The sequence below is a fragment of the Pogona vitticeps genome, chromosome 6, assembly GCF_051106095.1.
Source record: "Pogona vitticeps strain Pit_001003342236 chromosome 6, PviZW2.1, whole genome shotgun sequence".
Taxonomy (NCBI): Eukaryota; Metazoa; Chordata; class Lepidosauria; order Squamata; family Agamidae; genus Pogona; species Pogona vitticeps.
The window spans coordinates 114,974,331-115,001,237 of NC_135788.1; the positions used below are offsets into that span (position 1 = coordinate 114,974,331).

The window sequence follows — 26,907 nt, forward strand, 5'->3', positions numbered from 1 at the left end:
CGACCAGGGGGGGGGGGGGGGAAGAGAAAAAAACAGGAAACCAAAGGGACAGGATGTCATTTATGCCCTCTGAAAAATTCTGTGAATGATGCAACACCATGACATGCTGGAAGTCCTGTCTGAAAGCAACCTTATTAAAAAGAGAGAATAACCAAGCATTGCAGTTCAAGAAAGCAACTGAATAATACTTTTTTTAAAAAAAAAAATCTGGGACAGCATACACACCTAAAGCAATCTGCACATGTGCAGAGGCATTTTGCACAACCTGGTTGCCAACCTTGAAAAATAGTTGGCAAAAATAAATGTTTGTCCTTCCTTAACCTTTATGCACCAAACACATTTATTTTTGCCAACAATTTGGCAAGGTAAATTTATTTATATAAATAAAATTCATTGAGGTTTTATTTTGGTGGTGTTTATGATAACCCTGTTACAATTCCAGCGTACTGAGGACTAGTAGAAGGATGAAACTGGGTTTAAGTTTTGTATTTCATAAATTCCAATGTCCTTCTCCCCAAAACTTTTTGACAACAATGAAGAATCATTGTCATCACCACTTCTGGGCATGATGGGTCTCTGAAAATACCATGGAATGTCTTTTGGTTGGTTATTAAAAATTAAATATGTACATTACACTGGCAAAGGCAAATAAAACCCACAACCCCAAAACTGATTCATAATTTTGGGGTACAAATTCCAGAATTCCTCAGAAAGCATGACCTCTGGAGTTGTGGGATACTGGAGCTGTAGTCACCCAAAACACAAAAGCCTTCGTGATTTAGTGGATAGAAACAGGAGACCCGAGTTCAAATCCTTGCATAATTGTGGAAACATGTCTGTGTGTCGGTGCCCATGTTAAAACCACTCCTTAAAATCGCTCTCATACTTTAAAAATCCCATTGTGGTCACCACAAACTGGGTGTTACCTGATGACACATAACAACAAAAGTCCAGAACACAAATCTGCACGCTGGTAGCAAAAATGAGCCAGTGTGGTGTAGAGTGGGCTGTGTATAACAACTATAATATTAGACCAGACTAGAATAACAATACAGTAATAGTCTTAGAACTGCAGAGCAGGAAGGGACCTGGTGGATCAGTGAATCCAGGCCCTGTCATGGAGGCATAGTGGGAAATCCAGTGCCCAACCTCCACTGACTAGAGACCTGGGTTCGAATTCTTACTCGGCCATGGAAACCCACTGTGGTGGCAGCTGTGGTAAACCACATAAAACTTGACATCCCTCATAGGGTCACCATAAAGGTTTTATGATGGCACACAACATGCTCGAAATAGAAATGTGGTGCCAATTTTGCCCCCCCAGGCCTATTTTGTCTGTTATAAACAAAACTCTCTGGTGAAATACTGGGGAATCCTAGACAACCATTCCCATTGGACAGGCCTCGTTTAGTGTGGATTTGGCCCCCAAATGAGGGAGGAGGTGGTGAGGAGAAAAGCAAGTCCTCCTTTGGGACATGGAAGTGAAGGCACACCAGGATGCTTCCCTCCCCCCGCCTTTTAAGGCTGCTTTTTGCAGGCCCAGGGCGCGCCGCACTCTGCCCATGCTCAGGCGCCCCCGCGCCTAGTGGAAACCAAAAGCAGACCCTAACAGAATTGAGCCTGAAAGGGGTCCTCCTCTCTCTCTCCCCCCCCCCCCCAATATCCCCACTCTGCCTCTCGGGCTGGTGGGGGGGAAAGGGGGTGGGGAGGAAATTCAACCGGTAGAGGAAGCAGCAAAGCGAAAGCCGCCGGGCCTGGCTCGCCCTCCCCCTCAGCGCCGCCCAAGCTGGGAAACTCCGCGAGGGAGGGCGCGTCGGGCGCGGGAGGGGCCCGCCATGGAAGAAGAAGAAGCGGCGGCGGCGGGGCTGGAGGGCCAGGGCTCGCGGCCGGTGGCGGGGCGAGGGTGACGCCGGAGCCCCGCCGGGAGCGCAGCCCGGCAGCAGGAAGGAAGGGCCCCCCCTTTTCTCGGGGCGCCGGCGGGAGGACACCCCGAGGTAGGAGGGAGGGAGGGAGAGAGGGGCCGGGGTGGCAGGAGATTTTGGGGAAGGAGGGGGGGAGTTGCTTCCGGGAAAGTCCTTCCTTTCCCCCCCCCCCAAATCCGTGGGTGCTTTTATGGGGGGGAAGGACGGCGAGGGGGGGGAAGCTGGTGGGGGAGGCTCCCTCAGAGCGTGGCCGTGGCCCTCGCTCTTTGTGGACTACAATGCCCAGAACGGTGGCTGGGGGATTATGGGCGTTGTAGTCCTGTGTGCGTGTGTGTGTCTGTCCGCGGACGCGTCCCATGCCATCCCGTCTCTCTCTCTCTCTCTCTCTCTCTCTCTCTCTCTCTCTCTCTCTCTCTCTCTCTCTCTCTCTCTCTCTCTCTGTGGGTCTGTATAGCTAATTTTCCAACGTCTTTTTAATGGAGAGAGGTTGTTTTTATTTTAAGTCGTGTGTGTGTTTGTGTGTGGGGGTGGAGGATGGTTCTCTCTCTTTTGTACTACAACTCCCAGAATCCCCCAGCCAGCTCTCTCTCTCTCTCTCTCTCTCTCTCTCTCTCTCTCTCTCTGTGTGTGTGTGTGTGTGTATGTATGTATGTATGTATGTATGTATGTATGTATGTATGTATGTATGTATGGCTCTCTGTCGTCTATAATCCCATCACCCCATGTGTGTGTGTGTGTGTGTGTGTGTGTGAGAGAGAGAGAGAGAGAGAGAGAGAGAGAGAGAGAGAGAGAGAGAGAGGCAAATTTTCCAATTTCTTCTTTAGGGGGCTATTTTTGCCTAATTCTTTTTTTTGGGGGGGGTGGAGAGGGCAGATGGTGGTGATTTCAAAATTTATTGGGATTATGTGGCGGGAGAGAGTTTCATGGGCAGCTGGGCGGATGGGGGAAAAGAGAGAGATGGGACACACACACACGGGACACGGACCCACATACATAGAATGACAACTCCTAGCATCCCCCAGTCTGTATTCTGGGAGTTGGAAGTCCAAAAAGAGAAACAGCCATTTCCACGCAAGCGCCCTATCTACCTTCCCAGGCTGCCCTCTTCCTCCCCATAAGCTTATCTTTATACTTCAAGGGTGAGCCTTTGACAGACACGTACGCAAACACAATTTTACAAGGGCCAAACAGTCAGATGAGATTGTCCGGCGTCTTTAGGGCAGCAGGCAATTCCCCGTCCTGTGCAATTCTGACTTCCCGGAAGCCCTGCTTGTGACTTGTCTTAGGTGATGCTTTTTTTTTTCTTTTTTCTTTTCCTGGTTTCATCTGCTTTCGGCAACCTCTTAAGATCAAAGTGTTCAAGATGACCGTGAGGTCTTCTGCCACCCACCTCAAACTTCCCTGTTGCTTCTCCTGTTTCCCGATCCTGGAAGTTAATTTTCCCAACAACGTTTGTGATGTGTTGAGCCCTTCCAGCAGCTTTCCAAGTTCTCTTCTGTGGGTTGGCATTATGGTGCTCGGGGAGAGGTAGCATTTCCAAATGCACTGCTGGTATCATTCCTTCCAAGGATCCATGCATTTTCCAATTGGTTTTACGTTAATATAAGATTTGGTTACCCCCCCTTTTTTTAAAGCTTAACAAAAAGGAGATAAGAGGAAAAGAAAGTCTTACAAGGTTTTGAGACTAGCAGCTTTCATTTCTTTCTTTTTTTAACTAATTTGTATGCTGTGCCATTTAATGACAGCCACTACTCAGGGTGGTTTACAAAACACCAGCAAAACCCCACTGGCGCCACTCCCAGATACCACCCACATATAACCCCAAACAATATGGCAATGACCAATTATTTTTTAAAAATCTGAAAACTGAACATTCACAGCAGCAGGAGATATATTCTTCAAGGCTGCTTTACACAGTTCGGTGGTTATCAGTTTCCTAAAAGTCAGGAGGAACTGAGCCTAGTGTACCTCAGATGGAGTTTTATTCCACAGAGTAGGGGCCACCACCGAGAAGGCCTGATTTATTTCAAGATCAGCATCTGTGCATTGCAGTTTACATCTTTAGAATGAATGGGGCACCCTGTTGAAGTCCTAGTTATATCTGCACAGTGCTCTTAACTGTGTCAGTGGGATCAGAGTAAAATGGGACATAAAAAATGACAGCTCTGTTTTAATATTGGCATGAAGTATTAGGTTTGTTGTTTAGTTGTTTAGTCATGTCTGATTCTTCGTGACCCCATGGACCAGAGCACGACAGGCCCTCCTGTCTTCCACTGCCTCCCGGAGTTGAGTCAAATTCATGTTGGTCGCTTCAGTGACACCATCCAACCATCTCGTCCTCTGTCGTCCCCTTCTCCTCTTGCCTTCACACTTTCCTAACATCAGGGGCTTTTCCAGGGAGTCTCCTCTTCTCATGAGATGGCCAAAGGATTGGAGCCTCAGCTTCAGGATCTGTCCTTCCAGTGAGCACTTGGGGTTGATTTCCTTCAGAACAGATAGGGGTTTGTTCTCCTTGCAGTCCAGGGGACTCTCAAGAGTCTCCTCCAGCACCACAATTCAAAAGCACCACAATTTGGCAGTCAGCCTTCTTTATGGTCCAGCTCTCACTTCCATACATCGCTACTGGAAAAACCATAGCTTTGACTATTAGGTAGTATTAGGTAGCTTGATGTAAATCTCCAGACAAGAAGTTTTAATAATAACTTATTTTCTTGCACAGGTTGTTCACTGTTTAACAATCTACGCTGACCACGGGAACAAAGAATGACACCATAACAGCCGGCCGTCGCAATCATGCCGAACAGCAGCAGGACCCTGGATGATTTTACTGTTCCGGAGGAAGTGCGGGAGATGGTGACGCAGCACCGTCCGCGCATTGAGCACCTCTTTGGAGTAGAGCTGAACATCCTGGGGGTGCCGGGGTCAGTACAGAGCCCCAACAGAGACCCCCAGGGGGCAAGGAAGATCTGGTTGCAGCTTCAGGGACACAGAGACAGCCTGCAGAGGGCAAAGGTAGCCGAATCTACAAAGGGCAAGACTGGGAGGGAGGGGGAAATAATGCCGGTCTCTACGGACAATATTCTGCAACTTGGGTTAAATGTATTTATCAATGATTTTTTCTGTTCCATCTGATTCACTTGGAGAGATGTCTGTGGCTCTTCCTCCTGCAATACTACACTTTATCCTCCCAGTCACCCTGGTCACCCATTGAGTCTCGTGGGTAAGTGGAAGCTTGAACCCACATCTCCTGGGACGTCGCAAGCCCCGGGAGAGCACCCTAACCGCTAGACCACACTGGCTGAATTTCACATAGCAGCTGCCATCACCTCGGCTTCTTACTTTCATTTCTTAGGATTTTGCATCAATAGCATGATGCGTATTTATGGAAAGTGTTCATAACTGGAGGATAACATGGTTGCGAGTTACTAATTTTTAGCATGTCCACAGAGTTATATGTTCATTTGTGTGTGTGTTTGTGTGTAGCCAGGGTGGTTTTGATTTATATCAAATTGATTTAAATGGTCATTTAAATTCTAATTTCAGTTTTTCAAAAGACTTTTTTTTAATGTTTTAAAGAAAGAAATTATTTTTAAAAAAGTGCTATTTAAATTTTAAAAAAATTAATCATTGATTTTTATCCATCCTGGGTGTAGCTTTGATTGCACAACAGGAGTAATGTCAATCACAGTGACAGATTGTGGCTAGAGATGGACACAAACTGCCAATTGGATGTTTTTTCCTGGTTCAGCCAATAGCTGACAGGTGTTCCACAGTTCCCGCCCCATCCGGCAGGCATCCACTCAGAAGCTGCTCCCCATCGTCCCTGCCCCGCCTCCTCTGAGTGCTGCTTCTGAATGGCCACCCACCTGAGGGGGCGGGACACAGAACCAAAGAAGAACACCTGTTCAGGCTTTCTCTAATTGGGAAAGAGCTAAGGGGATATGCAACTTTCCGGCATTATGTATGAGTTGCATGTAAACCCCCTCCTCTTTTTTAATGGAACTTCTTAATTATCAGTCCTATTGCACAGGCAGAGCTACACAACAGGATCTTGGATATTGCATTCTAGTCACCTGGGGAACAATACGTTAACTGCAACTTTGAAGTGGCGCTGTTTAGTTTTTATTATATCATTATATTCCTGTGCTTAGTTTCAGGACAGAAGCAGAGTATCTACGGGATTTTTTGGTAGCCGGCTCTTTTTGCCTATGAGGGCGACAAGAATGCTCCGAGGGCTGGAAACCAAGCCCTAGGATGAAAGACTGAAAGAACTGGGTCTCTTTAGCCTTGAGAAAAGAAGACTGAGATAGGATAGCACTTTTCAGATACAGTGGTGCCTCGCTTAACGAGCGCCCCATTTAACAATGAATCCGCATAGCGATGGAGTTTTTGCGATTGTTTTTACGATCACATTGTGATGTTTTAATAGGGTAAACATCACATTGCGATGATCGTGGGGAAGCACTTCCTCACGATCATCCCAAAGGCCCCGCCGATCAGCTGTGTTGTGAGGGGTGGAGAGAGAGAGCCAGCTCGAAGCACAGCTGATGGGCGGGGGTTTGTGAAGATCGCGGGGAAGCCAGCTTTGCAAACCCCCACCGACTTCGGCTCTCTCTCTCTCTCTCTCTCTCTCTCTCTCTCTCTCTCTCTCTCTCCCCTCGCAACTCCAGCCTGGGCAGGGAGACTGAGGCACCGCGCCACCACCCTGGCCCTGGTGGTGCGGTGCCTCAGTCTCCCTGCCCAGGCTGGACCTGCAAGGGGTGGAGAGAGAGAGAGCGCACCGAAGCACAGCTGATCGGCGGTTCCAAAATGGCCACCCGCTGTGTTGCCTCGCTTTAGAGGCACCGAAAATGGCGGCCAGATGGAGGATTTTCACTTAAAGGTGAGTTTTTCCCCATAGGAATGCATTAAACGTGTTTTAATGCGTTCCTATGGGGTTTTTAGTCCCACATAGCGGCGAATCCATATAGTGACGATTTTTTCGGAACGGATTATCGTCGCTATGCGGGGCACCACTGTACTTGAAAAGGAGTGCTATGGGGGTGGAGGGATGGAATCTGTTCTCAATCCTCCCGGAGTGCAGGACTCATAATAAAGGGCTCAAGCTACAGGAAGTCAGATTTAGACTGAATATCGGAAAGAATGTCCTTATGTGTTAGAGCAGTACGACAACAGAACCAATGACCTCAAGAGGTGGTCAGCACGCCCGTGCTGGAGGCATTCAAGAGAAAATTGGACCACCCTATGTCAAAACTGCTTTGACTTGGATTCCTGCATTGAGCAAGGAGTTGGACTGCGATGGCCTTTTAGGCCTCTTCCGACTCAATTATTCTGTGATTCTCTGAAAAATATTCTGCTCTTTATTTCTATGAAAGATGTTCTACAACATCACATCTTGCTTTGCTGTATTTTCCAGGAATATATCAAAGGTCTCTGTGCCCCAGAGCTGAGTGAAGAGGTCCATTACTCCAAAGACATGCAGTGCATATTTTCAGGAGCCCAAGGCTTGTTCCTGGACTGTCTCACCCAAGGGACTTCTGCTCACCTTACCGAGGTTCGCCCGGGGGCCCTGTTGATCTCAGGCTTGGCTGAAGCTTTCGTCATGGCCCAGAGCCGGATCCAGGAATTCGTGGAAAAACACCAAAAGAACCCCAAGCTGCCCGAGGAGCGCGAAGTGCAGGTCAAGCGAACCTTCCGGGATTTGGTGGAGAACTACGACGACAAGCACGCGATGGACCTCTTGATCTTGCCCACTGCAGTCAAGGAAGAGTTGCTTAACTTGGTGAAGGAGATTCAAGAAGCGTCCCCTAGCTTTGGAGAAAACTCTTCACGGGAGTCGGAAACGGGGATTCTGGCTACTGGGGGCAGTGGGCTTGAGCCACAAAAAAGGCTTCAGAATACTCTTGGTACACCCGCGGGACTCTGCAGAATCCAAGATCCGATCAGAACGAACAGTTCAGGCGTTGATATGCCTGCGGGCTTTCCTAGCCCTCCAGAATCTCCTCAGAAATCCCAAGGTCAAACACAACCACACGGCTCTGCTAGGTTTCGAGATGTTAGGACTAGCTTGCCCCCCATGGCGGATAGGCCTCAAGAACAATCTTTTCCTCAGGCGTCGAGGATTGGCTTCCCCCAAGGCTTGGCTGAGTCCGAATGGCACGCTAGGCCTCAGGACTTCATGTCCAGTTTAAACGGCCCTCAGGCTTGGCCCGAGACCACGGCCGCGCTGAGACCAGCGCTTCCTAGGAGTTCTCCTAAACCCATCCTAGGTGCAAAGACTCCTCCTAAGGCTCCGTTTTTTCCAGGTCTAGTAGAGTCTCGGGAAGAGAACCTAAACCAAAGGAGAGATAGTCTCTCTAGGAGGGAGTCGAGCCCAGCTAGCTTGCCAGAGAGGAGTGAGGAGGAGCCATCGTTGAATGTCCAGCTGTCATCCTGGACTGAGAAGGAGTTCAGAATGAGGCTCAACTTCTTCAAAACCATGGGCTACGAAGAGCAGGTGGTCAGGAAGGTCTTGTTGGAAGGTGGGGTCCGGGAAGCTCCTTCGACCATCCTGGACAGGGTCCAGATGGCCGAAGCAAGCCTATCCCAGCAAGAAAACATGGGCCTCCCTCGGCTGGAGCTGGGAGGAAAAGGGCCTTCTCCCTCTCCCCCAGAACAAAAACAGGACGAGAACGAATACGTCCGGGAACTCATCAAGGCCGCCGTGGCCAACTGTGGCCACTCGCCGAGTGAGATCCCCACAGAGATCCAGACCGGAGCCCCACTGGCCGATCTGCTGAGGCGGCTGCACGAGAAGGGGGAGCAAGAGAATGAAACGGAGGGTGCCGCGGAGACTTCAGCTGCAAAACTGGAACCAGAAGAGCCGTTTGGAATCCGGAGCGCCTCCACCTCGGATCAAAGGGAGTCTCATCAGCAGAGACCTGGCTGGGAAGGAAGCCGTGGGTCCCCTTTCCGTGAGGGTACCTGGGTATCCCCAGTTCACCCAGAGGTGGCCGCTTCCCCTCCGGGCTCTTCCCCCGCTGCTCACCCCACGTTTGCCCCATCAGAGGCTATGGGGAATTTCCCCACCCAGAGCCCCAGCTTAGGGCCTTCCCTGAAAAGTTCTGTTCCCACGGTAACTGGAGCTCAGCGCTTCGAGGAGGCTCTCCAGACTGAGTTCCAGCTCAGGCTGCTCGATGTCCCAGGCAAGAAGAACCTACGGGGGGTCATCATTGATGGCAGCAACGTCGCCATGATGTGAGTACAGGCTGGAGGGAGGCTGGCTAGGTCTTCCAACTCTTTCTACTCATACGGTCCTCAGGATATGAGGTTGTTTTATCCAAAATATTATCCCAAAGCAAGTGCCCTGTCATTGCACGTATTGTACTTGAACGTCGTTTTGTGTGTGTGCCTAGAAAAAATAATGTTTTCCAGACAAGAGTGCCACATGAGTCCCAACTTTATACCGTTGTTGTCACTGTAAATCTGTGTTTGGCAAGTGCCATTGGACATCCTTTCCGGAGTGGTTCCCAAACCTTGGATCTCCGGATGTTCTTGGACTTCAACTCCCAGAAATTCTGGCCAGCTCAGCGAGCGCTGAAGGCTTCTGGGAGTTTTAGTCCAAGAACATCTGGGGACCCAAGGTTGGGAACCACGTTCTTTATGGCATTCTTGTATTACCTTGGCTACTCTCCCCCTTACTTCAAAGTAGACCTTTCTTCTCAGCTCCCACGTGTCTTCTGTGGAAAAGCTCTTCCCTACGCTCTAACATTTTCAAACTTTTCAAAGAAAGGTCCCCCTCTCCAGAATGGAGGAGTTGTGAGGGTGGCAGAACCGGTGCAGACATAATTCTAGTTCTGTGCCATCCATTCTTTGGAGGTGGAGAACCAGCTTCATCAGGTGTGTATGACTTGTCACTGTGCTTCTCCTTCCATCAAAATTTCCCTTTCCCTCCCTTTGTTTACTGATACTAATACAGTGGGGTCTTGACTTGAGAACTTAATCCGTATTGGAAGGCGGTTCTCAAGTCAAAAAGTTCTCAGGTCAAATCTGCATTTCCCATAGGAATGCATTGAAAACCATTTGATCCGTATCTGCTCTTTTCCGTCCATAGAAACTAATGGGAAGCTGCTATTCTGCCTTCGACCACTAGAGGGGGATATTTTGTTTCTTTTTTTCTTAGGTCAAGAAAGGTTCAGGGAAGGCAGGGAAAATACAGTCCGGGCAGTCCAGTACCAGGCAGTCCGAAGACTGTCTCCCAATCCACTCTCTAAACGCTGGGAGGAGTGAGGAAGCAGACAGGCACCCTTTTCACTGGCCAACAGTTAACTGAACGTTCACATTTTGCACTTTCCCTGCCTCCCATGTGGTTTTTTTTCAGTTCTTAACTCAAATCTAAGTATGTAAGTCAAGTCAATATTTTCCTATGAGAGTGGTTCTTAAGTCAAAATGTTCTTAACTCAAGCCGTTCTTAAGTCAAGACCCCACTGTAGCAGTTTAGAATTAGAGGTGCATAGTGTTAACTGTGGTTAACACTACCCATTTGCCCCTCACAATCTTGGTTTAATAGATGGCTTCATTGTTACCTTAAATAAGGGATATTGTGGTTAACACTGACCACGGTTAGCACAGTTAATTCTAAGCCACAATTAATGTCAGTGAGAAGAAATGGCCAATTTACTTTGAAGGTTGGAGGGAAATGAAACATGCATACTTGAAAGAAGCTTCTAATTGGGAAACCAAGACAACGTTACATCAAACCTGGACATAAATTTCAAATCAGGCTTTCCAAGAACACAGTTGGGGTGCGTGTCATTTGGAGGATGCCAGTAGCTCAAACCATTCACTAAAGGCCAGAGAATCTATTCCAAACCTAACAAGAGTGGGCAAAGTATGGCCTTCTCTATATTGTTGGACTACAACTCCCATGAGCCTTATTAGTCAGTGTAGCCAACAGGGCGAAATGCTGGGAGTTGCAAACCAGCAGCATCTGGAAGGCTGTGCGTTTCCCATGCCTGTTGTAAATCATAGTATGGCTGAAATCCTCTTGCATAGCTACACAAATGGTGTAACGTATGGAAGCAAATTGCCAGAAGTTAAGAAGTCTCCCTAAACATTATCAGTTGCATGCAGAGTCATATAACTCACTATGCAATTGATAATATTTATGGTGATTTATTAACTTGGTGCAATTCACCTCCAAACATTACACTGTTTATATCAGACCAGTATAATAAGATAAGAGGATTTAGGCTTCTGGGTAATCTGGAAATTCTGCTAAATGATAGGTCATGGGGTTGTCGGCTCCCTACAAACTCATGGGAGCACTGACCTCCTTAACAAGTACTTCCTGTTGTGTGTCCTATTTTCCAGTAATCTTCTTTGTGTATGGTCCATAGCATGCAATGTATGTTTAAAAAGCCCACCTTTCTTCCAGCGAACTCAGACTGGTGTACATGATTCTTACCCTTCCAACTTTCTCCTCTCAGTAACAATAATTTTAGAACTGCAGAGTTTGAAGGAACCCCCTATGGATCATTGAGTCTAGCCACTTTTATCGCACCCCCACCGGCTGCGGATCCATTTCCGGCCACAATTCAAAGTGCTGTTTTTAACCTATAAAGCCCTAAACATCTTTAGTCCAAGCCATCTCAAGGACCGTGTCTCCCGTTACAAACCTGCTCAGGTGTTAAGATCACTGGGAGAGGCCTTGCTCTCAATCCCACGACCCTTGCAAGTGATTGTTCCTAGACTTGAGCGGGCATGGCTCATCTCAATATTTAAGTGCCCCTTTCTTTTCCCTACAGGCATGGGCTCAAGCAGTTCTTCTCTTGCCGGGGGATTGCGCTAGCGGTACAATATTTTTGGGATCGTGGGCATCGCGAAGTGAGCGTGTTGGTACCTGAGCATCGAATGGAAGAATGTCCCAACGTGAGAGGTGAGAAAGATGGATGATTCCCACCGAGATGAAAGAGATTGTGGCCACACAGCTTTGATTGGCTAAATCTGGACTACTTGTGGACAATACCAAGGAAATGATCTTTTTAGATGACAAATAAATAGGGAGAATCGTAGAGGAAGCATTTCTTCCTATGTAAGAGGCAGGGACAAATACCGTATTTTTCGCACCATAAGACGCACTTTTTTTCAAAAAAAAAATTGGGGAAAAAGTGTATGCGTCTTATGGAGCGAAATTCCCAGATTATTTTTTCCTGTTTTCTTCGCCTAAAAATTTGCTGCGTCTTATGGAGAGGTGTGTCTTATGGAGCAAAAAATACGGTACCTTTTCTAAGAAGTTGTCACATTCTGTCTTCTGGAGTGCTTTTTGGGGGTGGGTGGTGGGAGGTGGAGGGAGGGTAGGTGAATGTGTAAGTATTTGTAGAACTCCCGATTTCTGCCACCAGATAACCCCAGTTGCTGAATTGTCCAGCCAACTGATTAGACAAAAACCCTTGGTTATTTCTATATTTTATTGCTGCTATAATTCGCCTTCTCTCTGTAAAGCGCAAGGTGGTATTGTTATACCAGAGGTTTCTGATGTTAACCTCATGTAAAGGTAAAGGTTCCACTTGACATTTATTCCAGTCGTGTCCGGCTCTAGGACGCAGTGCTCATCCCCGTTTCCAAGCCTTAGAGCCGGCGTTTGTCCATAGACAGTTTTCGTGGTCACATGGCCAGCGCGACTAGACACGGAACATAGTTACCTTCCCATTGTGGTGGTACCTATTTATCTACTCACATTTTTGCATGCTTTCGAATGGCTAGGTTGGCAGGAGCTTGGACAAGTGATGGGAGCTCACTCCGTCGCGTGGATTCAATCTTACGACTGCTGGTCTTCTGACTTTGCAGCACAGAGGCTTTTGCGGTCTAACCTGCAGCACCACCACTGTACGAATGTAGTCCCTTACAGTTAGCCGTTTTGGCTGGAAATGTTGGGAGTCGTCGTTCAAGATCTCCAAACGGCAGAAACATGCCTAGCTGGGCTATGACCACTGTGCTGGAACCATCTAAATGTGCAATTCTCCATGCAGTTACTTAGGAAAATCTTAAGAGCTCATTGGGATTCGCTGCCGTGTTAAAAGCAGTGCAGTTGGGCAGCATCTGGTCCCATTTGATAAGAGATGGGGGATCCACGAGTGTGACCTTGATCTCTTGGCTTTGACAACCCAACTTTAATGATGCTTCTCCATTCTTTTCTTCTTTTCCTGCCCACTTCCCCGTCTGCAGAGAAACACTATATGGACGAGCTAATAAAACTGAACATCCTCTCTCTCACACCATCACGTAAAATAGATGGGAAAGGTGTTGTGCCGTACGATGACAGGTCAGTCCAGCTCTCTGTCCGCCATGTGTAAAAGCGACGAATGTCTCCCATGTTTGTCAATACCTGCTCTTGCCTGCTTTTGAACCACTTTTCCTCTTCGTTTCCTGTCAGTTCTTTATTCCCTGTCCCTGGCTTGGCTTTTGTGAGGCCACAGAATGTTCACAGGGAGGGTTGGTCGTGGAACGCTGAAGCTCAGCATAGGCACTGTAGAGAAAATGGTGAAAAATAAGAAACTGAGACAAGGTCTTATCTTAGGAAGATTTTTGTGCCAGGGAAAAACTATTTGAACTACAAATACAGTGGTGCCTCGCATAGCGATGTTAATCGTCGCTATCCGGAAACATCGCAAAACGGAACTAAAACTTCGTTTAATGCGTTCCTATGGGGCCCAAACTCACCGTTATGTGAAGATCCTCCATAGCGCTGCCATTTTCGCGCCCTTGGAAAGCGAGGAAACCGCGCGAAAATGGTTGCGCAGGCCATTTTGGAACCGCCGATCAGCTGTTTTAGAAACATCGCAATGCGAAGATCGGTAAGCGAAACGCTTACTGATCATCGCAATGTGATGTTTTGCCCATTAAAACATTGCAATGCGATCGCATTAGCGATCTAAAAAAATAGATCGCTATGCAGATTTGTCGTTAAACGGTGCGCTCGTTATGCGAGGTACCACTGTAATATTCAAAATGTATCTTATTAAGGAGTTTGATTGGGGAGTTTCGTGGTCAAGTGGGAGGCCCCTAAAAATTTTGTTTTTGTTTTCTAATAATTTAAAAAAATAAAATTAGTTTCTGTTTATAATGATAGATTAGTGGACTTTCAGCAGCCTTTAAGATAGACAAAACAGATAGGAAGATAGGAATGGTACTCATAGACAAATGGAAGAAAGCTGGAAGATGATGGGGATTATGGACAGAAGAGTACACTTAAGTGGTGGTGGCCTATAAAGTTTGTGCAACGTTTGTGGATTCCTGCCTTGAGCAGTGGGTTGGACTCTGTGGCCTTATAAGCCCCCCTCCGAATCCATTGTTCGAGGCTTCTAAAAATTGTTCCGAATTAGGCACCAGAAAAAGATGGATTCTGTTGGCGTATATGCAGCAGGCTTCGGGGAAGAGAGGCAGAAGCAGTCATGAAGTATCCATAAATTTCATGTGAGATTTCCGGTAGAGCTTTTTATTTTATTTTTTATTTGTTTGGGCCGCCTGGTGAGAGGACCCAAGGGGGTCGGTGGTTCTCAGGGTTAAAACAAGTCATACTAAAAACACAATGCACGGCAGATTCAAAAGCAATTAAGCGACAAGTCGGGATTAAAAGTTTAAAGAATGGAAAACATTTAAAACTTTAAAAGCAAACTTAGAAAGCAAACAAAGAAGCCAAAGAAAAACGACATAAAACGCAACAACACCCAATATCCGGGGATGCAAAGGTAGCTGTTCAAAGCCTGCCTGAAGAAGTGGGTTTTCAGCTGCTGGCAGGAGGATAAAAGGGTGGGGTTGATCTAACCTCCCGGGGGAGGACTTTCCACCATCTGGGAGCAGCCGCAGAGAAGGCCCTGCCTGGCTCAGTCGGTGGCTTAAGAAACTGGCTGTGGTGCCAGAGGTTGGGAGTTCAGTTCCGTACTGTACCCCCATGACCGGGGCAGGAGTTGATGATCGATAGAGTCCCTTCCTGCTCTGCAGTTCTGAGATGATGATGATGATGATGATAGATATGTTAATCTGCTGCATCAAAAGTGACAAGAGTTTTGAGGCACTTTTAATTTGGCCTAAACTTTTGAGGACTGTAATTCGTCCCATGCATTTGAGGAACTGGAGGGCTAGAGTCCATGAAGGCTTCTGTCAAATAAAAAGATGTGCAATTCTGTACCATCAAGTCAGAACCAACTTACAGCGACCTTAACAGGGCTTTCAAGGTGAGTGAGATATTTAAGGAGTGGTTTTTCCCAGTTCCCCTCCCCCAGACTGTTTCCATGGCCAAGTCAGAATTCGAACCCAGGCCTCCTGAATCCTAGTCTATCAGTCTATCCACTACGCCACACTAGTGGATCTGCCAAATAAAATTATTAGTCTTTTAACATTTGGCAAGATTCTTTGATGTATTTTGTTATACCACTGCTCCCATTCAAATTTATCTTCTTGGTCCTTTAGAACAAAGCTTGAGGACTCCAGTTTTTTCCTCTTTTTTGGTGCAGAATTTGGAGTCCCTGGGTGTGTAGTGTAACATGTTAGTGCTGTAAAATCCTGTGATTCTCTGAATGTTAGGATTTCCATGCTTCTGAAGTGTGTGTGTTCAATGTCATGGACAAACCACCTTAAGATATATTTGAAACCAAGTCTTCATTTGCTAACAGAAATAAATAGGGCCAGGAACGATTCCCAATTTACAAAACCCCACTCTTTGCTTAAAAGAAAGATCCATTTCATCAAAATCTCTTTTCATCCGGACTTTCGTGTGACACCTTCCCAATTTTTTCGGCAACGAAGAGAGCAAACATGTATTTGTTCACTCAAGTACAAGCCCCATTACTGCTAGGTAAATATGTATAGGAATCATAGTTCAAGATACCAGAGTGGCTAAGATTTTTTAAAAATGCAATGCATGTTTGCTCAAAAGTAGATTGCATTGAGTCAGTCGGCCTTAGTATGTTTGCATAGATTCTTACCTGTTTATCATATGAGCTGTACTGAAGTTGCAGTAATACAATAATGCCTATTTAGCACTGTTTCATTATAGGGTACTTTTCATCACCCTCAAAGTGAGCAAGTCAGTCATTCTTTGGCTGGGGCAAAGCATCCCTCTTTCCTCCTCCCTCCCCTCTTGCCCTCCCCTCTCTCTTTTCTTTCCTTTCTTCCCCCCCTCTTTCCCCCCCCCACATAACACAGAAGACAAAGGGGAGATATGATCACATTTTGCAAATACAGTTGTGGCCCTGCATTACGATGAATCCGCTTTACGACAGTGTTTTTGCGATAGCAAAACGATGTTTTTGCTTAACAGCGATTTTCTTGGAACGGATTATCGTTGTTAAGCAAGGCACCACTGTATTTGAATGATAGTCAGAGAGTGGAAGAGCAGGATCTGTTCTCGATCATCCCAGAGCGCAGGACTGTAACAGTGGGCTCAAGCTACAGGAAGCCAGACTTTGGCTGAATATCAGGAAAAAAATTAGCAACTGTTAGAGCAGCAGGACAACGGAACCAATTACTACAGGAGGTGGTACTAAAGGCATTCAAGAGAAAACTAGACAACCACCTGTGAGATATACTTTGATTTGGATCCCTGCACTGAACCAGGATGTTGGATTCAGAGGCCTTTTGGCTCCCTTCCAAATCCACTGTTCTACGATTCTGTACCTGTTATAGTTACCTTATTTTTCTGTTTAGAAAATGACACATTTTCCCTAAAATAATTAGAGGAAATGGTTGTTGTGGGTTTTTGAGGCTCTTTGGCTGTGTTCTGAAGTTTGTTCTTCCTAACGTTTTACCAATCTCTGTGGCCAGCATCTTCATAGGACAGGAATAGCACTCTGTGCTCTGGTACAGTTTGTTTGCAAGCTGAATATTTATAGCTGTGGGATCAGCTTTTGTCCTTCTCAGGAGATGGGTGATTATGGTGATCAGTGTGTTTTTGTTGTGGATGTATACAATACCATAATCACCCATCTCCTGAAAAGGACAAAAGCTGATCCCATAGCTATAAATACTCAACTATCCAAGCAAACTGCACCAGAGTACAGAGTTCTGACTCCTGTCCTCTGATGAGGCCAGCCACAGAGAGACTGGCGAAACGTTAGGAAGAACAACCTTCAGAACATGGCCAAAGAGCCCGAAAAACCCACAACAACCATTAGATCTCAGCCGTGAAAGCCTTTGCGAAATTAGAGGAAAAATTGAGGATCATTTTATACATGGTAATGAGGAGGCGAGGAGGAATCAAAGCACTTTTCCCCTCCATGTTTTGCAAAGAAAGTGGAGGGGGAAAGTGATTCCTGCTTTCCCCCTCTACTTTCTTGTGAGAAAGTGCTTTCCCCCTCCACTTTCTTTGCAAAAAGCACTTTTCCCCACAAGAAAGTGGAGGGGGAAAGCAGGAATCAAATGGCTTTGATCCCTGCCTTCCTCCTCCACTTTCTTGCAAAGAAAGAAATTTGGGGTTAGAAAAGTGCGGCGTCTTATACCTGGAAAAATACCGTAACAGCCTAATTATTTATGGCCAGATTCCAAGTGAATAGCTATTCCTTGGAGCAGTGAATAGCTGCTAATTATTGAGTTCCCAAATGATTTTCTAGCTGCGTACCAGCAGTGCAACTCAGAACGTGGCTAAGTATTCAAGCGGGAACTCATTAATTAGCGGCTGTTCGTCAAAGCAAAGTAAAAGCAAGGTGCTCTGTTTTTATCTCACCCCATAGTGCTTAAAGCATTCTCTGGCTGTGGTTTACAATTTAATTACGCAGGTTACACATTGCTTATGCCAGTGTATACTTACTCCAGTGTAAATATATGCTGGTTTTCTGGTTGCTATTACTATCTTTGCAGGGTGCGGCATGCATGTTGGAAGGGAGAGTTTAAGAATTAATATTCAGTTGTCAAGTGACTGACAGTCAGTTTTAGCTTTATTTTGTAGAAGCTGATTGCACTCACGGTGGGCTCTTGTAGAAATAATTCTGTAATTTTGATATTACTTTCTGCCTGAACTTGGACATTCCCTAGGTTTTTCCCCAGGTCGGGTTTTCCAGATTGCAAGGTACCAGATACCCTGGTGTTTTGACGTGAAGTCACCTTAGCCACAGCTCGACAGCCGAGCAGGAAATGAGTCTGCCGGCAGATGGGGACCAGTGGAGGTGGGGAGGGCTACATGCAAACCTTTTGAGTCACAGTGTCTTATGGGTAAAAAAAAAAAAGCAAGTCTTGTATAAAAGAGCAGAAGTCCATCATGGCTCAGGAGGGACAGAAGGAGAAAACATCCTTTCCATTTAAATAGCCAGATACTTATGTACATGTGGCTTTTACCCTGCTGTTACTCAGCTAGGAGATTCTGTTCACAGCAGTGTTTCCCAACCTGGGGGATCATGACCCCCTAGAGGGTTGCAAGTCGCCTTGTACGTGTTGTAGCCCTTGTTCAATAATTTCTCGCTTGACTTTTCAAGCAGAATATTCAAGTGAGCGTGTCTGTATGTATGAGAAATAGACTCTTTAGGGGAGAAAGAAGCCTTTGCTTCATGAGAACGGATGGCTTTGCCCCATTAAAAAGGATTCCCCCCCCCCTGCAAACATGGTGGAGATCGTGGTTATTTGGCTGTTATAAAAGGGAGTCCAAGAGTTTGGGAACTACTGGTGTAAAGACGAAAATCCCAGATCCCAGATTTCCAGACATTTGAAGTTTCCACAAATTACAAATGTCTAGTAAAACACAGTTTAAAAACCCATATACTTATGCTTTGGGAAACCCATAAAGTGCTATTTATTTCCCGCAGAATCATAGAAATAAATACGCTTTTAACTGCTTTCTGGTGGCAAAGTGGTTAAACTGCAGCACTGCAGCCAAAACTCTAGTCATGACCCAGGTTCAGTCCAAGGTGTTGTTGTTGATTAGTTGTGTCCGACTCCTTGTGACTCTTCAGTCCCAGGTAGCTGGCTCAAAGTTCACTCAATTGTCTGGCCATTAAACCCAGAGCCTGAGATCTTGTGAGTGTGTATAGGAGTCCTCCAAAGGCTGTTAGACTACAGCTATCATCAACCTTCACCGACAAAGCGAGGAGGATCATGGGTGTTGTAGTCCAAACAGAGTCTGGAAGGCTGCACGTTCCCTGTGCTTGATTGAGCTGCTGTTCCACACTGGCGTGGAAGAGATAATATTGTCACAGGGACAGGAATCATCCAGTGTGTGTGGACTTTGTTCAAGTTCGTGGAAAATTAGTAGGTAATTATTAATGGGAGTTTCGGCCCTTCTTTGCAAATGTCTCGTGGCTTTTTCTGTGCGGAAGAGGGTCCCTCGTGGGAAACGAGTTTCCCTGAAACTCATGAGCACCTCTGTTTGCTTTATGACTTCTTGCGAGATACAACTGCAGGGGGGAGAACTGGATATGTCCCAAAGAGCACGCTCAGTTCAATCAGGGGTCCACAAGTGAGACCCAGGGGAAATTATGGACGTCACCCGACCCAGAATCCTTTGCAGCACGACAGGGATCTATGGCTTGACATGCGGAGTGTGTCTCCACGTGGAGCATTTGGGAAATGTCTAAGCCAGAGAAGGTATAATATTCCCCTTGAAGGTCTTAACGGGTTCTTTTCTTTCTATGTTTCTTCCACTCCCCGCTCCTGCTCCCACCCAGGTTGATGCTCAGGCTTGCGGAACAAACTAACGGTGTCATCGTCACCAACGACCAATTCAGGGATCTTGCGAAAGAGTCCAAGAAGTGGGCCAGGATCATCAAGGAAAGGTGAAGCGGGGACCGCCGAGCCCTTTTCTTGGCCTCAGGAGGGGGCAAGGGAAAAAGTGGAATGGAATATAATAGGAGCCAACAGTGTGATGTGGCTGCAAAAGAAGCAAATGCTATTTTAGGCTGCATTGTCTCTAAATCCAGCGAGGTACTAGCCTCCCTGTATTCAGCCCTCGTTAGGCCTCCTCTATAGAGTACTGTGTCCAGTTCTGGGCACCACACTTTGAGAAGAATGCCAATAAACTGGAGCAAGTCCAGAGCAGGGCAACAAGGAGGATCAGGGGACTGGAAGCCAAGCCCGATGAGAACGGAGTGGGCCTGTTTAGCCTTGAGGGGGAACAAAAGATTAAGGGGAGGTGTGATCTCACTCTTCAAATACTTGAAAAGTAGAGTCATACAGAGCAGGGGCAGGATCTGTTCTCAGTCATCCCAGAGTGCAGGACACGTAATCATGGGCTCAAGCTACAGGAAGCCAGATCTAGACTCAATATCAAGAAAATATGTCGTTGGACCAGTAAAACTATGGAGCCAATGACCGTGGGAGGTGTTGAGTGCTCCAATACTGGTAGCATTCAAGAGAAAATTGGACAACCATCCGTCAGATCTGCTTTGATCTGGATTCCTGCCTTGAACAGTAGGTTTGGAGTCAATGGCCTTATAAGCCCCGTCCAACTCCATGATTCAATGATTCTATGGTATGATTCTACAAACCTTGTATTTGGGAAGAACAGAGATGGCCACAGTGCATTTTTCGACCACTGCTTCCAGAATGCCCCAGCCAACAGAATTACCACAAAGCATGTGCTTTGAAAGTGAAGAGCTGCAGGCTTGGTGGGGGTTTTTGTTTTGTATCATCCGGTGAGGACCCCGGTGGGCTTTGAGGGGGGGCCTGCAACAGCGCCCACTCCCTGATGTTTAGAAATACCTCACCCTTTGTGGCCAGACCTGTGCGACCCCCCCCCCCCTTGCTGACTCTCTTGTTATTCTCTGACCCAGCCTTCTCCAGTACATCTTCGTGGGGAACATCTTCATGGTTCCAGATGATCCCTTGGGCCGTGAGGGACCCACCTTAGCAGAATTCCTGAAGAAAAGCCCCGGGTATGTATCCACGCTTGGAACCCGAGAGTGAAACATGTACCTTCTTGCCTTTGTCTTCAAGTGAGCTTGAGGCTGTGCACGTTGCTGTCCCACATGTTTTTATCTCCAAAAAAAGAGTAACTTGAGACACTGATGGGCCCAAGGTCAACCTTCTGAGGTTCATAGGTTGAGATGGGATAGGCTGGGGAAGGAGGAACTAGAACCCAGATCTCCTAAGTTGAGGTCCCAAGAGTGTTGACCTTGGGCTCTACCAGAGACCATTGTGCTGCAAATCTTATCAGTTCTAGCCAGGATACCTAACAGTGAATAGATGGGTTCCCAGTTATACACTCTTGGCTGGGTTTCGGAGGCCGCATTTAAGTTTAAAAGAGCTCAATCTTCATGGTTTGGTGGAAGTATCCTGAAAGATAGGGCTGGAAACAAGAGCAGGTGGGTTGGGGAGGAAATCCCTTTAAATCTGAGGACCTTTCAACTTTTGGAGCTGGCTGGATAGCTCTGTGGTTTACGTTTCTGATTGCGGAGCCAGAGGTTGGGAGTTCAGTTCCCAGCTCTGACTCCTAGCCAGCCTGTGTAGCCATGGGCAAGCTGCACCGTTCCGGAGCTTCTCCCAGAAGAAGGGACTGGTAAATCACTTCTGAGTATTCCTTACCTAGTTGAGCTGGATAAACACATTGGCAAAACAGCTACCATGGTTCTCAAGGCTCACAAAGAGAGTATACTGTGGTTCATTAAGAAGCTGACGACATATACAAGATCCAGGTCCATAGAGCCTATGTCCTGAGCACACTCCTGTATTGCAGTGAGTCCTGTACCCCTTGTGCATGGCAGGAGAGGAAGCTGAACACGTTCCATATGCGTTGTCTCTAATGCATTTTTGGTATCACCTGGCAGGACACTAGAATGAGCTGGAATTTTTAACATATATACATTACTGAAAGAGCAACGTCTACGTCGGCTTGGGCATGTCGTGAGAATGTCAGATTCCAAAAGATCTCCTGTATGGTGAATTAGTGCAGGGAAATCACCCCAGAGGGAGGCCACAGCTGCGATACAAGGATATCTGCACGCGGGATCTGAAGGCCTTAGGAATGGACCTCAGCAGATGAGAAACCCTGACATCTGAGTGCTCAGCCTGGACGCAGGCGGTGCATCACGGCCTCTCCCAATTTGAAGAGTCCCTTGTCCAGCAGGCCGAGGCAAAGTCCCGAAAGCAACAAAATCAGGGAGCTGGACAGGGGACAGATTGCATTTGTCTTCAGTATGGAAGGGATGGTCACTCTCGAATTGGCCTTCTCAGCCACACGAGACACTGTTCCAAGTCCTCCATACAGAGCACGACACCATAGTCTCTTGAGACTGAAGGATGCCTAATCAAAGTCAGAATTGACTTGATGGCACACAACTATTATGTCAGCTTTTCATGCGGCACCCCCTGGTGGCCAGAGCTGCAAAGTGCATGGACGTTATTGCTATAATGGAACCATGGCACTGGAAACAAACTTGTCGTAGTTCAATGTGCTTTCATTGACCTTAATGGCAGAAGGACAAAGGATTCCACAAAAGATCTTAACTAGCCTCCCTGAAACATATCTATATTGATCATTTCTAGCTATGTAGTAGTTTGTGGAAAGTGGGAAAACATATCTTCCAGTTGACCAGGTCAGCCGCAGGAAGAGCAGCTATTTTGAAGCTAATGGATCTCAGCCTAACTCAGTTATAGCTGGCTTGCGTTTAGTGCAGGTATGGCCAATGTCTGGCCCTCCAGATTTAAACCCTTCCCGTGAGTCCTAGCCAGTAGTTAGAGATGATGGGAGCTGTCATTTAAAAATATGTGGAAGCTCAACGTGGCCCACCTCAATTTTTCTTATTTTTTTAAAAAGAGAATTCTGAACAAGGAACTACAAATAAAAATTATGGAATCTGCTTTTTAAAAGGTAGCAACGCATGTGAGGGATTTTGTTTTTCCTTGGAAACTGCTTTTTGAGAGGGAAGAGAAAGATTTAAAACAAAATTTAAGGTTCAAATTTTGAAGGTTCACTGTGTTCCCTTTTAATCTGGATGCTGCTGGAGTTTTGCCCTAACGGCTTAAAAGATGCGTCTTGTAAGCCATTAGGATGAACTTTTACATACCTCAAGATACGTAAAAGAAGAAGCTGGAAGTTCGAGAGAGAGAGGGAGGGAAACAGACAGAGATGCAAAAGTGCATTTAATATTGCATTTAATATTGTGGCATCATGTCCAGCTTGGATGGTTCCTCTGATTGAGGAAGATCTGGGGTGACAGCCTCTAGATGGCAGTGGACTTCAGCCAGGCTGATGTCATGAGGTCTCCGGTCTCACCTCCCCCTCTGAGACATACAGGAGGAAGGGCCAGTATTTGGGAGGGAAGGAGGTCATTCTGCTTTGGCAGGGGTTGGACTTGATGACCTTGGTGTTTCCCCTTCCAATTTTCCGATTCGAAGATCCAAGCTGCCGTTGGTGTCATGTTCTTCAACCAAAAGAGCAATCAGAACTGTGTTGCCTCATCGTTAGAGATGGGGGTATTCGTATACGAATACGAATTTCCCTGTGCAGCTGGAATCAATGAAGATCCCCCTGAATCCGAACTGTCCACTAATGGGTCTGGCAGCGGTGGCCTCGCTCATCCTTCCAATCCCTCCCAAAGCCCCCCTCTCTTCCCACTCCAGGCAAGGGGAGGGAGGACCCTGGTTAACTCCAGCTGCACAGGGAAATTCGTATTCATATATGAATACGAAATTTGTATTCATATACTAATACGAAATTCGTATTCATATACGAATACCCCAATCTCTACTCATCATCAAGCCTCACTAAGTTCCTTATATTCACTTAAGTATTTCCTCTGTCTCAACAACTTACTCATTCTTGAGCCTTACAGAGTCTGAGACTGAATTTCCCTTTTTTTAACCCCCTCACCTCCCCGCAGGACCAAGGCTATGAACTGTCACTCCTTCAGCGGCCGTTCGGTGCCCACCCCTGTGCCGATGCGGCCTGCCTCGCAGACGGAAGTCCTTCAGCTGAGAGACAGGAGGCCACCGGGTGGGTTGTCCGGCAGTCCAAAGAGAGGCGCCACCCCAGAGAAGGAGAGGCTTCGGCCTAAAGCAGAGACCGAACGGCTGAGGAAGGAGCTTCTGGAGATCTTTGTGGATCAGGACAAGAAAGTGGATTTTGTTCTTATGCGGGAGCCTTCCTGCCAAGACCTCAACAAGCTTTCAGAAGCAATTCTCAACCTGACGTTTTGAACTAACAAATTTCTAATACCCTAACCTGGACACGCACATGGGGGGGGGGAGCCTTCATGGCAGCTCTAAACAAGATGGTTTTGGACTATCCGTGCGAGTCCTTTGGGACCCCACCTGCTGATGAGAGAACTGTGGAAGATATCTTTGCCGTCTTAACACTGTGATAAGATGACGTTGCCCTTTTTTGTACCAAAATTATGGAGTCCTTGGCTGACAGATCACTTCCCTTTTACTAGCTGGGAGCAAAATCTCTTAGTTTCAGAAAGAAGTGGTCTTTAGAGTCACACCGAAGTAACTCAGGGTTAAGTTACTCTACACAATATGGCCATTGTATGGCTCGCCAAAAGTATGCAGAGCAATAGCGAACCCTGTAGCACAGCTTCCTTCTTTCATAGAAGGAAGTTCTACTGTGAATACTTAACATTCCATGGATCATTCCCGCCCTAAAATAACATCAGGAATTGCTCTACGAGAGGCGTTCGAAGTAGGATTCCAGATGGTACATGAGGGTTGGGCAGCTGGTAGCTGTCTTAGGTGCCGGACCCTTAACTCCCATCAGTTGTAGGCATTTATGAAGGATTATGGGAGTGATAGTCCAGTCATCTTGGAGGGCCACGTGTTGTCCATCTTTGGTCTACGCAGCAATACAGTGGGTACAGTTTCTGGGATTAAAGCCATGACTCCCAGTACAGTTTTAAATAAGGCAGGTAGGTATTGTGGTAGCTTACTTTAGGTCAGCTCAGTTCCTTAAAAAGTTGTTGTTGACTATTCGAATTTCAAAATATGGTCCTCTAAACATAACTGAGCATATTCTCCAGATTTGAAAGATATGTGACAGTTATTTTTACCGCGGAGATTTTATAAAAGTCCCTTCTGAAATTAAGGTCATAATGATTTTTAAGTGCCAAATTATTCAAAACAGATACCCATCCCACAAAAAAACATTGAAAGGAACCTTCAATATCCTGTTTATTTTAGAGAGAGGGGAAAAAGGAAATTGTGCATTGTTTTTCACATTCTCAATCAAAGGCAGTGAGAGAGAAAGAGCTTTTGCTTTCTTCATAGAAACTTGAATAATTTTTGAAAGCTAGCTAGGAATTTGTGATTTCTGACCAAATAATATTTCTCGTGATCAATTATAATGAATTTTGAAATTGTACAGCAAAAGGTGTATAATACCATTCGGGAGGAATGATTCCCAGCTTGGAAAATTTGCTTTTCTGGACAGTGATTTCTAGACTCTTTGCAGCCTCTGTTCTGGAGTTGATAGTCAAGCAAGATAACATTTCCAAATTCTTGGGGGAGGGGACCAGCACTGAAACGTTAGTGCTGTGTTTCTCAATGCAGACCCTGATGTTCTTGAATGACAGCACCCAGAAGTCCGACCCAGTACAGAAAATGGTCAGCATTTTTGAGGACTCTTGTTCACCCAGTGGCCACCATGGCATTCCACCAGGCACAGCGAAGTGGGCAGAGGCGCAGGGTTTCCCAAAGACACAGGAAGTGATATGGGCCCCACAGAATGCTAAGCAAAAGTTCTAGAGGTTGTTTTGGGTTTTTTGGGCTCTTTGGCCATGTTCTGAAGTTCTAGAACTACAAAAGGTTCTAGATTTCTTCAGGGCCCAAATGGTGAACTATTTAGCCCTACATCTGTAGCCTCTCACCAGTGGGGTTGGGTGGATGGAGGAAGTAAAAGTTATTTGTTCTACAAAATCCTTCATTTCTTTTTTTTAAATCATTACTTTGTAGAATTCACCAGTAACGACGAATAGAAGCAAATGCATTTATTAAGTGCTGTGAGCAGGTTTGAAGAATAGTCGAAAATTATTCTTGTATCCTTAAACAGGACTTAGGCCAGCACCCAAATTAGTTGTTACTCTCGCTGTTATGAAAGCTGCATTCTTTTAGGTGACGATCTCTAGTTCTAGCAATTTGTAAAGGGGTATGTGTAAAAGAAAACCCCCAAACCTACTAAGGCCAAACCAATATCATGTTATAAAATTCGTATTTTAACAGTTCAGGTGATATCAAAACCAAAATATGCGATGTACTGCTGGTTCCAAGCAGAGTGGATTCACTGATGTAGCAGGATTTATTATTTAGCAAATGATCCAGTGTGGGTCTACTGTTAACTGGAATTACCGATAGGATGCTTTTACTGTGACTGTCTTAACCCACTGTTTCCATCTGTCAGATCTGCTTTGACTTGGATTCCTGCATTGAGCAGGGGGTTGGACTCAATGGCATTAATAGGCACCTTTGAACTCCATTACAGTGGTACCTTGCTAGACGATTGCCTAGCAGGACGAGGAAATCGCTAGATGATGGTTTTTTGTGAGTGCTATAGTGTTTTGCAAAACGGTGTTTCCTATGGGTGATTTACGCTGGACGATGATTCAGTCCGTGCTTCACAAGACACTTTTTGGGGGACTGATTTTCTCTAGACGATGGTTTTGACAGCTTTGCTAAACGGGTGTTTTCGGGACCGTTTTTCGCTAGATGACGATTTCAACAGATGATCGGCAGTTCACAAAACGGCTTTCCTATGGGCGATCTTTGCTGAACGATGACCCTTCCCCATTGGAATGCATTAAACGGATTTCAATGCTTTCCAATGGGGAATCGTGCTTCGCTAAATGATGTTTTCACAAGACAACAATTTTGACAGGACGGATTAACATTGTTTAGCGAGGCACCACTGTATTCTATTATTCTCTACTACATGGACTCTCCAGTTAAGACGCAGAGTGCCCATTGATGTGTTTCAAATTTACAAGACAATAATGTAGGAAGATATACTGAGGGTATGTCTAAAGAAGGTGCGGAGATACAAGGGTGGCTGCCTGAATATACTACAAGCTCTGTAGCCAAGCAGGATAAGAAGAAT

The 26,907-nt window shown here is 46.2% G+C and overlaps 1 protein-coding gene across 2 annotated transcripts; it reads left to right on the forward strand.

The window, feature by feature from the left end:
* Positions 1-1,694: 1,694 nt before the first annotated feature.
* KHNYN (KH and NYN domain containing) lies at positions 1,695-25,187 on the forward strand. Of its 2 annotated transcripts, XM_072976959.2 has the most exons (8): positions 1,695-1,994; positions 4,642-4,934; positions 7,339-9,158; positions 11,708-11,838; positions 13,128-13,224; positions 19,553-19,660; positions 20,657-20,758; positions 23,705-25,187. In XM_072976959.2, the coding sequence occupies exons 2-8, from the start codon at positions 4,716-4,718 to the stop codon at positions 24,018-24,020; spliced, it is 2,793 nt and encodes a 930-aa protein (XP_072833060.2). In that variant the 5' UTR covers positions 1,695-1,994; positions 4,642-4,715; the 3' UTR covers positions 24,021-25,187. The 2 variants fall into 2 exon arrangements, with proteins under 2 accessions (XP_072833060.2, XP_078234560.1); XM_078378434.1 differs by lacking the exons at positions 1,695-1,994; positions 4,642-4,934 and adding an exon at positions 4,981-5,142.
* Positions 25,188-26,907: the final 1,720 nt, after the last annotated feature.